This window comes from Falco biarmicus, chromosome 8 (genome assembly GCF_023638135.1).
Source record: "Falco biarmicus isolate bFalBia1 chromosome 8, bFalBia1.pri, whole genome shotgun sequence".
Lineage (NCBI taxonomy): Eukaryota > Metazoa > Chordata > Aves > Falconiformes > Falconidae > Falco > Falco biarmicus.
In genome coordinates, this window is record NC_079295.1 from 35019443 (window position 1) to 35035331 (window position 15889).

The following is a 15889-nucleotide window of genomic DNA, read 5'->3' on the forward strand; positions in this document are numbered from 1 at the left end:
AGATAAGGGCCTTGGGATTAGCTCCATAACTTCTGTCACAGCTTTAACCATGTATAAACCATACAGTTGGTACATATACATATATTTTTCCAACAAGGTAGGTATTATAGGTGCACTTACACACACACACACATACAACAACAAAAAAAGCGCCAAACAAACACCCAGCCTTATTTTAGCCAATATATATTCATAGTTTGTTTGTTTGAATAGATTCAGTTCTCAAGATGGCAGGTACTTTATTTTTGTGCAAAAAAAATGTACAGTTGCAAAAGAAATAGAAAAAATGCATGCAAATAAAATGGGCTATTCACATCTATTTGAGATGAATTGTGTTCTACTTTTCACGATCTTATGCTAGTTGAGCAAAAATACTCGGAGAACGTTGTCTGTAACATACTGCAAGTTTCAAGGTCAACAGGTCTAGCTAAACACTTTATTATCGATTGTCTTATGCTTTTCTCAACCCGTTTTTAGAATCTTATTTATCAGTGTTTATTTCCTGGATGTGGGTTATAAATTTCTCAGTGTGGGATGTTTCTAGTTTTCTGTTTATACAGAAACTCTGAACCCAATTGGTGCTATTCAGTGCTACTGGAATGCAGCTAACAACAAAAAGCTAAAAGTTATTTATTGCAACTGTAATGCTAAAGATGATCTGTCTGTGTGGATTAAACCATACCTGTTTTATGATAGATACACACAGACATACACATATGTCGGTGACTGTGCATAGATAAACTGTGCGCGTACACATATATGCATACAGGGACATAGTGTTATCAAAAGCAGGCCCTCATTTTTTAACCAGGTGTAGTTGCACAAGATCAATCCCAATACATAATATAATGAAGCTGTCACAAACCACAGTAGCGTCACTATAAATTCCATGGGTTTTTTTGGTGAAGGATTTTTATTCAGGGTAAATTTAAAAGTCAATGTCCTTTACTAGGGCTGAAGTGTTAGGAATGGAGCAGCTTTCTGACATCACTGGTTATTTAGGTTTTACACAGAACATCTTTACTTACAGTCTTGCAATAAGCCCTGTACAGAACTTTGAGTAATACATCATTGAGCTAAATGTTAGACTCCAGCCTAATGCACTTCCCAAGGGAATACATTAATTCAGAAGCAAACACAGTACTTTTACACGCTGTGCATGACTTACCTTTACAGTGCAGTAAAAAATGCCTATTCATGGGGCTAAACTTTGCGCTGAAATACGTGCACTGGTCTTTCAAGAAGTTACACGAGAGACACTGACGATTCAATGATCCCACTGTTGATACACTGGAGAAAAAATGGATCAGAAATATTTTCCATTGTAATAAAATACAATAAACCAAGAATCAGCTCATCAGAGCGATAAAATTTGTTTCAGTCCCTAAACTCGCCAAAATATCACTGTCTTATATTTTGCTTGATGCAAACTGTTTTCAGATGACTCAGTGGACTACTGTTCTGTAAACTGGGCAATATGGACAGGATCCAAAGCCTGCTCAAAGGAGGATTGGAGTTCCATTAACTAGCAGTGCTGGGGGTAACAGTGTTAGTAGGACACTAACTAATGAAAAGCCTCGTTAACTTCAGATTCAAGCACCGAGATTTATGTAAGGAGAAGGTACTTTGCCCACACACTTTAAATTGCATGATTAAACCCCACAAATATTATTTTTATTTAGAAGATTTTCACTACTTTTAAACACTGTCATATTACATGCTTATATTTAGGTTTTGCTTTTTAGATGCTTATAAAGGACTAGTGAAGACATAGCGGTAAAAACATTTTCTGTTAAAATATTTCCTGTTTTTTTCAACAAGTAAAATATCAGCATTTTGAATTTTGAAAAGCTGTGATTCTTCCTTTGTTACAGCTCAAGTGTACTAATTTTTACACAATATAAATGATGATCCAAACCCCAAAGTAGCAATTAAGCTCACAGAACATCATCATAGCACCTCCTGCTTGGGATGAAGAAGCTGTTAACACAGCCACATGTATTACTTACCTGTGTAGCTGTCTTCCTCTTGGGGATTCTTCAGTGCTTAAGAAATAACTGTGCCCAAAAGACAAACAAGGTTAAACTCACTTTGGTAAACTGTCTGATTTGGGTGGTGTTTAGAGAAGTGTGAGACGTCATAAATAACTTTTAAAATTAAAAATTCCAAAATATACATGAGATCAAATACTTTTATATAAATCTTAGCCCCAAGATTAAACTTAGACCCAGTATACAGAGCAATTATTTCAGATGCTATATGATTTCATACAGAAACAGTGATGAACACAGTATTTCATGCTTTCTATGTAATTCCTGTACCGCCCAGAAGCTCCTGTAGCAACCAGGACCTCTATCGGCATATTACAAATACAGAAGAGAAAGTTTCTCCTTCACTCCAACAGTTTGCAATATAAATCCAAGGAGCAGAAAAAGGTCACAATGGAATGGTATCATAAATTACAATAGGCCTTATGATACCTGAAAGCCTTTTTGAGCTGTAGAATCGACTTTTTTCTTCTATCTAGAAACAGAAGCTAGCACCCTAGGCAATGGTTTACAGAAAAGGTTGCATGCATGGGAAGAGGCTTTATTTAGTAGAGCTGCTGCAAGAATATCAAGACAACTCCTTGGTGTGTCCCAGATGAGGTGCCTATAAAGTTTCTGCTTTAGAGGCAGAAGAGTAAGGAAGTCCTCCCAAGTGGCTGAGACAACCCACATGCAGTCTGCCACCTCTCTGCAGGCTGAGTTGCATCCAGACCTCATTTTTTCATCTGAACCTTGGAGAAGTATCTAAAAATTACCTACGAATGTATTTTCAAAACCCTTGGAAGGACTGGTCAGAAAGGGTGCTTCTCCAGTGCCAGTGGAGATGACAGACACTGTTGCAGCCTCAAAAATGTTGCTGCTGAAATATCATGTATTTTAAGGAAAATCAGAATTAGACACATCTGTGGGTTGTTTGGTTGTTTTTTTTTTTTTCCTGCCATGTGCAGCTATAAGTGAAGACCAGCCAAGATCTAGTGAAATTATATAGAGCTTTCAGATGTTTTGTGTCGTTTCTGTACTGCTCCCAAGAATCACCAAGTATGTGCTGCATTTCCTTCCCAGTACAGCACTAAGTCGGTCTTTGGAAAGATTTCTCTCCGAGTGAGCTGGGTGAGGATCAGGGGTTTGGATAATCTCTCTATATAATTTGAATTTATGAGGTTGAATCAGATTCCCAAAGTCCAGAGACCTCATGCTGTAACCAAAGAAGCATGAAAACTGAAGATTTGGGGTTTTATCAAGTAGTAAAAAATTGCTATGACTTCTTATCTACAATCCAGGAAAGAAGTCACCAAAATGTTATTACTGCTGTACTGTGTGTTGATTTCTTTTCTTTAAAAAAATATAGAGAGTCAATTGATGTCACGGTATGCTCCTTTTTCTTCTACATAAAAACACACCCAGTAATACACAGGAAGGTAAATTGTCTTACAACTGCGCTTTTATGTACTCAGGTGTGTCAAATTTATGGTAATGCTCAAAAATGAAAAAAAAATAATTGTTGCTTCATTTTAGATATGCTATTGCTAGTCAAATAGATTCCACTTTAATAAGTTGGGTATTTTCATAAACAGACAAAGAGAACAGTGCTTACATCTTTTGAGTATTTTCATCATATGCCAGGATTTTGATAACTTCCCAGTTTCCCGATGTCAGGTGTCTCACACTGATTTGTTCACTTTTAGCCTGGAGAGAGACAGGGAAAACATTAACTTCCACCGTACATGTTACATTTCTCTTTGCCTAGCAGGACTGTATGCACATGTCATTACTGATTGCAGCTTTTAAAACTTTAATATGCAACATAACGTCTTTAAATCACAGACCTCACATTTTGACAGGCCTGAACTTCAAGTATCCTTTCCCTCCCATAGATAAAACTTTTCAAGGTCATTAAAATCATCTCAGTTTTCATCACAATTTTTGTCCATACGCCAACAAACAATAAGAAGCCTCTCCACCCAGGGTCTACAAGGGAAGTCTAAGTGTAGCTCCCAATTTTGGCAACTGAACCAGAGACTTGCAAGTTAGGAAGCACCCCTGGCTCCTCTCAGAATTTGTTTCTGTCCCGGTGTGAGCCTAGGAAAAAACCTGCTGCAAAGGGAAATGCAAAACCTCTCTCAAAGAACATGAGGGCAGTTTCCTTGGCCCACCGCAGCAGGAGCTGCCTTAGGAACCCCCAGGGGGTAGCGCCCACCTGCCCTCAGGTAAAACCAAGCCTTGGCTGGACTCTGCGGCAGGCTCCTCACCAGGCACAGGCTGCAAACCATGAAACCTGAAGAGTGAGAAGCTCATCTGAGTGTGCTTCTTGGTGCAAAAGGTAAACCTGTGGCTTACAACACTGAAAATTAGAACTTCACCCCTCACTATAATCCAGCACGAACACGTTGAAGGTGTTTTTTCTATACCAGGTTTATGATGCATGGCCTGGATATAAAAAATTCTTTGTTTCCAAATTCAAGACAGATTTTGTCAAGAGAAGAGGTGACACTTAAGCTTGTATCTCTGCTTTAGTGGGCAACACTGAGCAGCAGGAGTTACAGAGCAGGTCAGACGGAGGATCCAACGGCACTGTGCCCTGCGAATACCAAGCACCTAGTCACAGTGGCCTCAGTGATTACGTGGCCTATAAAAACTTGTAAAGGCATGAAGAATGTTTTAAATCCTCAGATTTCTGAACTGTAACCTTTAAACTCCGAGCTCTACATCAACAGCAGCAGTAACTAGAAAGCAGAAAATGCTCAAGGACACCTGTGAGACGTGTCTGGAACTGGCAAGGCAGAAACAAGACCCTTAGAACTGATCCACAAGGAATGAACGACGCAGTAACACCATGGCAAGCCTTGCAAGTAGCAATTGAAACCAGGATGTTGTGCTAGGTGCTGTACGTATGTTTATGATGAGGGTTCCCTTGTTCAGGAAGTTCTGATATTCAGTGCTGTCTCCACAAATGATTAAAATACAAATTAGTGATTTACTATACGTCAGTATTTCTTCTCTAGAGGGAGAGAAGCTGCAACTATTGAAAGAGATACCTAAATATTGAGATCACAGCATCTAACAAGAAACAGCAATAAAAAGCCCAGCCAAGCGTTAATAAACATGGTTATTTTTCAAGGTTACAGCCATAATACATAATTTATGAAGCTTGCAGGAAGTTCTTGCCTTGATCCATTAAAGTTACTTTATAATTCTTAGTTTGTGGTTGGAAAAACGATACTTTCTAGAGTGGCAAAACCCCATGTAAGAAATTTCTAGATACATAACATATGATTCAATCCCATTTTGAGATTAGTTTCTTTTAAATATTTCATAAGTTACTAAAAGCATTTGAAAACAATAAAACACACATCTAGCCCTCTACATTGACAGTAAATAATATATGATAGACAGTAACCTTTTAAACAGCAACCTCCCCTTGCAAGAAGATTTAATTAGATGCTCCTGCCAACATGCTTTGATTGTATTATTGACACATGCTTTTCTAAAGTACAGTCAAAGAAATGCCGTCCAAGAAAGATCATTTGTCAGTACTTATTGTAAGACTGACAAATAAGCCTCAGTGATCAAATTAATCTAAAGCAAGCCATTAACATTTACTTCTTTGTCACTGTATGTTCACGTTGGTTCTGTGTTTTAACTTTCCTGCACTTGGAGGCTGCTTTCTGTTAACGAGCTGGTATCTGTACCAAGTAGTACAGAGAAGTAATGAGACTCTAAATTCCAAATTCCAGTGTTATCCAAGCTCCATCATGAAAAAACTGTGATCATCTGGGTATGGGTGACCTGCTGACTGCTTTAAATTCTGCAGGGCACCTGTTAGGCCACTGTGGCTCTCTCACAAGGTGTGACAAACATCTGATGTGACAAAAGACTTTACGTGCAACGGTTAATATAATTTTTATGCCTCCATGTTTGCTTTAGAAATAATGGATGATCAGATTAATGCGGTGTGTAAAGCACATCATATCAACACATTTCCTGTCCTTTATTGCTCTCTGTCAGCCCCGTGACCATGCAGAATGTTGCTTATTGATGAATAATGGTTGATACATGGGATATCACATCTCCTCTTCTTCTCAAGAGCAGCGGTATACTTAAAGCCAAATCTGTCCTTGATGATACCATCCAAACTTGTTTATTCATGGTGATGCTGGTCAAAATAGAAGTTTGGTTTTTTTATTTTTTTTGGAGGTGAGCAGTACAGAGGGCTCTAATTCTGCCTAAAAGGGATAGAATACTAAACTCTTAATCATAAACTTGAATTGAAACATCATCCTGGTGGGATTAAAACATGCATTTACAAGCAGGTATATATTTAAATATCTTATTGAATAGGAGTGGGCTTAATCTATTACATAAATATTTTCCTGAATTAGGATCAAGTTTCCTGAGCTCTTCAGTAAGTGAAAAATGTCAGAGGCTACAGGTTTAAGGCAAATTTGAATGTATCTGTAACATCCTTGGGAAAGCTGCAAGTTACTTTTTAGATCTACTTCATTATTATTTCATGTATTTTAATGATACTTATTCATATTGGGAAAGAAACAAAAAGAAGACTTGATTGACTAAACGTTTTTGCTCCATTGTGAATTTGTATGTGGTTACTATATTAATATACCTTTACCAAATTGTCACCTGAGTTAGTGCTTTCTTTAGAAGACAGAATTTTACAAGCCTTTGATCCCTTTTTTCTTCTCTGATGCTTTCTTGATATGTTTACTCTAGTGAATGAGTATCTTTTTCTTGTTTCTTAAGGTTAATTTTTTATTAAAGTTCTTTTGCTCTTGTTCTGTCTGCAGTACACTGTGAACATATTTCAGACTTAATAATGTTCATACCAGAACACTGTCATAAGGGGAGACAATAGAGTTTCTTGATGCCAAGTCTGCTCTTTTGATGTTTTGGGTACCTTGATAATCCCTCCTACGTCATACGGCTCTGCTAAAGTACCTGGATTAATGCTCTACTGATTTAAATAGATGCCTTGGAGTGTTCCATTCCAGGGCATCATTTCTTTTATTAGTTCATCACAACTTCACACTGATGACCTTCAAAATCATAGTGCAAATTCATCTTCTTTCAGATTCTTCCTTGGAAAAATAACAACCCTGGGAAATGGAAACCACTGGAAAATGTTGCAAAGGGTAATAAAAGTGTCCTAATTTTCATAACATTTTAAGTTTTGGGTATTGCCTCCCTGTACTGCTGTGAGTAAGATCAGATTCTGAATATTCTGAATTGACATTTAAAATTATACTTGGGCATACATAGTGCATATAAAGAGGGCAAAATGAACATTTCTGCAGGTCTCTTGAATTTCTATGACTATAAAACATTATTATTGACAGAAGGCTCTAACAAGAAAACATCTCTGCTTGTCTATAGAGGTACAAAGAAAAGATGAAAACTTCCAGAAAGAGTACTTTGGAAACATCTTTCATTTATGGACCTTATGTGCCACCACAGCAGAGGTCTAAGAAATGAGAGCAAGCTTTATGTGTTCTGGAAAAAGTTATAAATATGTCCCTCTGCACTGAGTGACAACCTGAAAAATGACCATGACACAAGTGTTCAGATTCTACTGAAGTGCAAGCCTTTGCTTGGGTCATGTGTCCTCATCAGAAGTCCTAGATGACCAGTAGGGTATTTAAAATAGCCTGAACTAAAACCTTACCTGAACGATAAACATGGCGATGTGGTGAAATTCACCCCGGCCCCCCTGCTTCACTGGGACAGTCATGAAGAACTTACTGCCATCCTTGGAGAAAACTGGTTCTTCATTCTATAAATGTAAGATTGTTAGTTTGTCACACTTCTCATTAAACTTCTTAACAAAACATCAGCTTAGGTTTTTTGTCTCCTTGGTTTTGATAGCTGCTGTGCTCACGAAACAAGCGGAGAAAAAAATCCTTAGATTTTGAATATACTCTGGTAAGATTAACAAAAGTGTGGTGCCTAAAGCTCAATGAAGTTCATGCCAGCAGTTACCATTGTGCAACCTTGTCCTAAAGCATGGATTACAGCTCTTGCAAAACCCTCCCTCCCAGTGAAAGGTCTGGTAGTCTCATCCCTCACGCAGTGGGACTTTCCAGGATACATTCCTTTACAGACATACAATTAAAGACAGAGGTAAGTCCTACTAGCAATGAGGAGAACAAATGTTTCCATGGCCTGGACTCAGCGACACATTACTAAGTACGTGCTTAACACTCACTGATTTGATAAAGTTGTATAGGAAAAATAGGTACCTTGAAGTGATATTCTGAATCATGGTCTTACTGTAAATTGTAGCCTGATCTGATACCATCTCTCCATGCATAACTTCACACAGAAATATTAAGGGAAAACAGCTTGCTATAAAAGCATAGTTTTTTCAAAATGATTTCTCATTTGCACATTGCAAAATGAAGCCTGAAATGTATTTTAAATAGAATGTGTTTCGTCCATTTATTGGACAGCTCTTCTGAAGCCATGAAAATGGAATAATTTGCTGACACATTAGTTCAACATATTGTTCTGGGTATGAATTTAGAAATATTATTCTCATGCATTCCAATTATAGCCCGTATGACCTTTAATCTTTGAACTCCTTTGGGTTTAATTTGGTGAGGTTATTTTTTAATCAGAAAAAAATTAGTGCACTATATAGGACTTGGAATGGGATTTGTCTAATCTATCTTTAACCATCCGTGAGTTAGGTAGTTAATCAGCTGGTCATTTAAGTGCCTGATTAACTGAATGCAGCGAGATCAGTAACTGACGGGAATATTGCCTCTGAAACCCAGGCAGTGGCTCAGTTCAAAGGGCCGAATCGCTGGCTGGAAGCACGTTATCTCTTTCCACCACTGACACGGTCAGCTAGATTGCAAAATGTCCTCTGTGTGATGCTAGGTGACAGGATACCTGCTACCAGAGAAACAAGCTGCCACCTGAGTGTTTACACAGGCACTGCTACAATCCTCAGTTGTTAAATTAATTTAGGTTCCTAAAAGGTATTCAGTTTTAAAAGGAACGTATTTCCATAGCTTATAAAAATAACATATTATTAAATAAAAATGACAATGAAGCAATTACACTTTATACACCCAGAAATAGCATTTATACTATACCTGTTTAGGAAGCCACAGGTCTGACTGCATTTCATATTTCTAAAAAAAAAGAAAGAAATTGCTTTTATGGAATAGCTATAGATCAAAAATATTTCCCACATTCAGGAAAAGGTCTTTAGCTGTTTTGTGGGTTTTCTTCTACTGTGTTACAATCTTCACATCTCTTCATTGGCACTTACATTGAAACAAACAATAATTTAATTACAAAGTCAGCTGCTTTATTCAGAGTTTTTGGTATAACACCACAGGGGACCTAAGAATGTCTTTTTCAGTCTTTTCTGATTAGCTATCAAGAAGCTTTACACAGGCAGTTCCATTTGTTTTTTACCTCTAGGCATCATCTGATAACTGGATATTTTAGGTCCTTCATCAACACTGGGCAAACAGCCAGCATCAAGCTCGAATTGCAAGACCTTTTCAAATCACAATTCCCTGCTTTAATGGGTTGTAGTGTGGCATTAATGAAGAGAAAAAAATAAATAAATGCAAATGAATGTTTTTTATTGGGGACACTCATATTTTACATCATGCCATCCAAAAGAACCCCCAAATACCATGCACACATCGTTGGAAAAAAATACAGAATATAGGTCAACTGTTGTAAATTGTCAGTCACACTGAAGTAATGAAAATTTATTAGCTAGAGAAACATCTGTACATATATGGCCTAAAAATGAAATATCTGTAGCTATTACAGCAGCTGGTTTTAAACTACTTTTTGGAATTGAGAACATGTGCAAAATGGTAGGGGAGAAAAAAAAAAGTTTATAGTTGGAATCAAATGGTGTGATACAATGTTAAAATCTTACAATAAGGCCTTTCCTCATCCATTACTGAATTCAGGAGCATCACTTTATCCCAGCAGATGCAGTGCAGGAAACATCCAGGGTGACAAGCATGAGCCTGGTCTGAGCTGCACGCACTACAGTGACACTGCAGCACTATCCTTCCTTACCTACCTAAGAAGGTCCTTTGCAACACTTTAATTCTTCTGGAGTGGGATTTCTCAATCTCTCTCTTCTGTACTATGTCCTGGATTACAGCTCCCTGGATGTCTACTTCAGATAAGTCAAATTGACCTTGGAGCACATACAGGCTTCCTTTCAGAAGCGACTGCCCACAGTGGTTCATGACTGACTTTCTTAACAAAAGGGCACAGGGCTTGCGGGAACCATGTAAAAAGCAATGCAATCAACAAATCTCCATATTCACAATCTTAATCCGCAGTTTGGGGATTTATTTGTAGTTTCTGAGTCAGGAAAAGCAGCTTTTTTTTTTTTTTTTTTTTTTTTACTACATAGTAAAAGAAGCAGACAAGCTCCGAAACAATCCCTAATGCTTTAACATGATTGACTTCAGTAGAAGACACTGATGGGAGCCTTTGACTCAGAGGCCAAATTTAGACCAACATTAATCACTCATAACCATTTAAACTGCCAAATTTTACCCTCTACTTTAGAGCATCTGCTGGTACTGATATTAGCATGTAAAGAAAATATTTATACTTTTAGTTGGGTCTGGGAAGAGATTGTGACTCAGAATGGGAAAGTGGCCAGATGCATTCAAGATGCAAGATTGACTGTGAAAATGGAGAGACGGAATGCAGGAGTGTCAGAAGTCAAAGTCTGGGTCAAGGGATGGGATGTGGCTGAATTCAAATAGAAAAATACATTTCAGCTTGGCTTACATTCAAAATGAAATATCCCCGTTGCCTGTCAATTTTATTTTTTTCTAGTTACTTAATTCTGTTATTGAATTTGCAGGAATTATCAGAATTTTACACCTTTTCCTTAAACATATGTAAGCTGTGAGAAACAGGAAGATCGGAAATGAAACTGTAGGGGGAGAGAGGAGAAACCAGGCAGCTGAAAATATCTGATGGAAGACAAGCTTGTCACTGCACTAGCTATATCCAAAGTACATGATGTTCAGCAACTGCAGTTTCCACTGAAGTTAATGAATGAACAAAGCTTAGTAATTCCAAAAATGTCACTCAAAGTTGCTAATTGCATGAAATCATTTCACCAGATTTGGAATTTTCTCACATCCATTTCCTCCCTGCTGACTAATTATATTCAGCTTGCAAGTACTGCATCTGCAAACTGATTTCCAAATTTCTTTTTCTGAATGTGAAAACAAAATGCAGGAAGAAACCTTGAAAAGACAGTTTAGGAAAAAACCAACTTACCCTGCTGCAAGCCCCAGTTGTGGTTTCACAAACCGTAAGGATGGAGATATTCTGAGGTCTGTTTAACCATCTCACCACAGCCTTGGTGTTGCTTACCCATTTCACCATAGTGATGTAATATTCCCTAAGCAGACATTTGAAATCACAATGTTCAGATTATTCCTATTTCAGATTAGACTTTTTTTAAAAAAGAATATACACAGTTCATCAAATGCTGGATTTGTACCGCATGACAGTATCAGTACCGAGGGATGGAGAAAATAACCCTAAATGCCCAGCATCTGTGTTCCTACAAGAGGAAAGGATCAGTCCCAGTGCGCTGTTCCTCTCGGAAATCCGTACTCCATTATCACCTCCTTCTCAGCCATTTCTAATACCTAAATTTTATCAGCTGTGAAGCATATACTTGTGAAACATAGGTTTGCAAATACACATGAACCATGTATTGCTGGCCAGTTTAAAAACAAACACTAAACTCCAACAGAAGCCAGTATTTCCTATACCAAAAGCATTCAGAAGACACACATTTTTGCAAAAGATTCCAGTCCTACCGCCAAACAAACAAAAAAATAAGACCAAATTATCCCCAAACCAAATTCTACAAAACAGAGGCTGAGCTGTTCCATTTGAAAAAGTCTTCAGTGGGGGGTGGAAACAGAAGATTAAATCATTCAGAATCCAGCTGATATAGTAATTAATAGTCCAATTCAAACTGTAACATCATCTTCCATCACTGACATAAACTCCCTGATCACTGAAGTGAAAGCAAAAGATCATCTTAAAATTTTTCTTTCCATCAACTATGCATAAAAGTATGTTCAAAATTCACTACATTATGACTTGTTTCTCAGGATTGCAGTATACTGCATATATACATATATAAGTAGAAACACATACCCTTCTGAAATTAAGTACTGTCTCAAGGTAATGTTCCTTTGTAATTCACAGTTTTGCAGTTAATCTATTGTTTCACACATTCAGCGTGCACAGGCGCATACTGAGTAGTAGTGTTGTTGCAGGTCAAGAGATAAAACCAAGGCAAAGTTTGTAGAAGTCCTATGTTTTATTAGATCGGCTGATAAAGTTAAATAAAACCAGAGAAGCCTGCAGGGCAAAAACTGTTTTAGTTCTGAGGAAGCTGCTATCAGTTTGTGTCGCCAAACTTAGCAGGCTTTTTTTCAACTAATCTACGTACTGGTAATGAGAATAAGTGCACTCTCTTTCCTCCAGACCCAAATACACAAACGTCCTGGGATTACTAGACTTTCTGCATCTGTACGTACCTCAAGTTTCCTCACAACAACCTTTAAAGAGGAAAGACTATGACTGTTCTCTGGACAAAAGACTGAAGCAAGGTATTTCATTAAAATGTACACTTATTTTAGGTCCTCAATTTGATACCCACTTAGTTAGGTGCTTCACAGCAGTTTGAATGTTCAGCGCATAACATTCACCTTTGTTTGGGAATATTTCTTAAATCAGACTGTGGATTAATTTACCGCATGTCCAAAGAGTAACAAACGCAATTGCCAATCACCACAGCAGTTCAAACTCCCTGTATCACACAGGGGCTGCGTGGCAAAGGCAGAATCCAGTTTTAGCATTCAACTGGCCTAATAAGAGCAGACTTTTCTCTCTTGCTGTGGCTTGTTTTATTCAAGCTGCATCTCCTCACTCCACTCCTAATGTTCTTTTTCCTGTACTTTGTGTAGCCAGTTCCCGGGTTTTCCTTATTGATCCCTTTTCTCACAGCAGGGCCACTATAAGATGATCACGGGAACCGTAAAACCCGTTTGTTGATTCTCATTTCTATCCACACCATCTCACCAGTTCTCATGGCTCCCACTGAACCTGACCATCAAGAAAACCTCACTCAAACCTTGCCTCATAGACCTGCCTTTTTGGTTTTCAGCCAGTCCCCATTTTGTGGTCTAATCAAGTTTTCACCTCAGCCTTTTTAAAGTTTCTTCCCTCTCATCTGCCCTAACATTTTTTCCTTTCTGAATCCCAAAAACATAGCTTTCCTCTTTACTCTGTGTAAAAGCAGACAGAAAGCACTGAGAACAGAAAAGGCAGGCTCCTTCCACAGCATCCCATGTCCAGTCATGCTGAAGGAGTTTGTACGTGACTCACTTTATTCTAAGCTGGACTGAACCAGGCAATGCATAAAAACAAGAGCTTAAAGCTCCTTGACCACAGTACTACTTCTGATCCCAACTTCGGTATTTAAATCTGTTGCTTGACTTCAAATTGGCCTTCAAAAGGCAATTATATAAGTTAATCAGTATAAAGAATTCCCTTAGGCCTGTGAACCAGGCACGTCACATGTATACAGTCAGCTCAACAGTCGGAGCTGGAACATCTCGTGTATGCCAAAGGGGTGCTGCACACCGAGAAAGGTCAGATCTTGGGGCCTGAGAGGGATGGAGGATATTCAGAGAAAAAATAAATTTCCAGCTGCAGGTGTTAAGAAAGCAAATGTCTTTCCTGAGCATATGGCAATTAACTTTTTTCCAAAGACTTGTAACTTGGTGAAGTCTGCATTCATTTTTAACTGCTGACAAAAAATGTTAAATATCAAAGGTGTTTATCATCCTTTGCCGAGCTTGAAGACCTTATTTTTTAAAAAATCTTTCATTCTTACAGAATGTTTTCCTTTCTTTTGCTTATCTTAACTAATACACAGTTCTATGGAGGTAGTTTAACAGTTTGCTAATACATTTATCACCACTTAAGAATGTCCACCACGTCTTGTTTCACTTGTAAGTTTTGGGATGCTTGTGACTAGAACAATATATCTGTGTATCTTGCTGGCTGTTAAGTGTAAGTGCTTAGCAAAGTCAACAGAGACAATAAGCTGAACAAGGGGAAGGGATTTGCACTGCATTACACTGGAAGCACAGTTGCAATCATAATTGAATTTGAATATTAGATACTTAGATTTGAAATAGACTAACACCACGGGAAAGTAACTCACAGCATTAAACTTAAATAAGACAGCGTTGAAGAAAAAAGAGTCAAAATTTGGAACTTCATACCATTCAATGTAATGAAGAAATTGCTCTAACTTTAAGCCAATGAGCTGATTATGAAAGACTTGCTCATAAGAATATCTGGAAGATATTTAATATTTATAGCAATGGAAAAAGGAACCTTACTTTGATGGCTTTAATAGATTTGGATTTTGATAATAAACACAACAGGGTTCACCCAAAAAAAACCCCAACAACCCAACCTATTATGCCCTACTAGTTTGCTGGCAAGTTGTTATCTAAGAAGGTAAACAACAATAGAAACTTGCCCCATGCAGAATGCTCTAGAATATTTACTATAATCTAAAATTATTTATATTGCTGTGTATTGAAAAGTGGATGAGAATTTACAGATACTAATAGACAACGTCATTCTCAGAAACACGTGCAAAACAACACAAATCGAGAACAACCTGCAAGGTCGCTAAGATAACTACAGTTTGTTAGTATTTTGGTATACTACACATGACTTTATCTATGCATACATTGCTGGATGTATTGCAGTTTTCTTCTGAGTCTAAGCCACAAGTATTTGGTTGGAAGGACTTTTTCTAGCTCCCCTTCCCATGGGTGGTGATGGCCACCATCCTAGTCAGGCTAACAAGCTCTGTTCCCCGCTTCCTTGGCGCCATGGACCCTGGTCATGACCATCTTGGTAGCACGCTGATGGACCCTCTTCATCTCCTTTGAATCCCCAAGTTGGTGGGTGATGCTCTGCCTTTATGGGTTATCCAACCTCCCTCAGTCTGCTGGCCACACTCCCACAGCAGTCCAGCTCTGGTGACAGTAAGCACATGCTGTTGTCCCCTATTCAGCCCCAAGCACAAATCTCTCAGCAGAACAGCTGGGCAGGCAGCTGGGTCCCAGCCCCTGCTGACCCAAGGGCTTTTCCTGGCCCATGTGCAGCACTTGCATTTCTTCCTACTGAATAGGGAAGGGTATAATCAATAAATACTTTGGCATTGTGCGGGAAGGCTTCAATAAAGTATGTGAATATTTTTTTATCCTGTAGGCTTTGGCTGAGCAGATTACAGCCATTTGCTATAGGGTATGGGAGTGAATTAATCCTTTACATTAACCTTGTGAGATGGGTATTGTTATTGCCAAGTTACAAGACAGGGGAGGGGCCAAAGCTTGAAAGAAGTTTAGACACAGCATATCTAAGCAAAGCTAAAAGTAAACCCCAGTTTTCTTAATAGCAAATTGGACCCCCCTCCCAACCTTTCCCATTTCCAGTTAGAATCCAGTAAGCTTCACATTCCAAAGCAAGGCTGCCAGAGGTATAAAATCAAGCTTTCTAGATTCAAAAGGTGATTTCAAATTAGAAGTATATAAATATCCAAATGATTCTGTTGATTTGGATATGTGTGGATAACAAAAACACTGGTGAGGCTTGTCATTATTTGAGGAAGCATTATTTGAATTAATACAAACTCAATTTCTTAAGTGTTTTTGGTTTCATTACAAACGATTAAAGTTCATAAAATATTTTTTTTTTTCTACAAAGTC

General features: G+C 38.1%; 1 protein-coding gene across 3 annotated transcripts in view; it reads right to left on the reverse strand.

The window, feature by feature from the left end:
* Positions 1 to 15889, reverse strand: part of DPP10 (dipeptidyl peptidase like 10) — a 548469-nt gene that overhangs the window by 27489 nt on the left and 505091 nt on the right. For all 3 annotated transcript variants that reach the window (XM_056350156.1, XM_056350155.1, XM_056350157.1), the window contains exons 11-16: positions 11349 to 11472; positions 9161 to 9199; positions 7726 to 7833; positions 3643 to 3734; positions 2010 to 2057; positions 1169 to 1290 (exon numbers count right to left, since the gene is read on the reverse strand). In XM_056350156.1, the coding sequence (XP_056206131.1) occupies positions 1169 to 1290; positions 2010 to 2057; positions 3643 to 3734; positions 7726 to 7833; positions 9161 to 9199; positions 11349 to 11472 (533 nt within the window). The remainder of the gene's footprint in view (positions 1 to 1168; positions 1291 to 2009; positions 2058 to 3642; positions 3735 to 7725; positions 7834 to 9160; positions 9200 to 11348; positions 11473 to 15889) is intronic.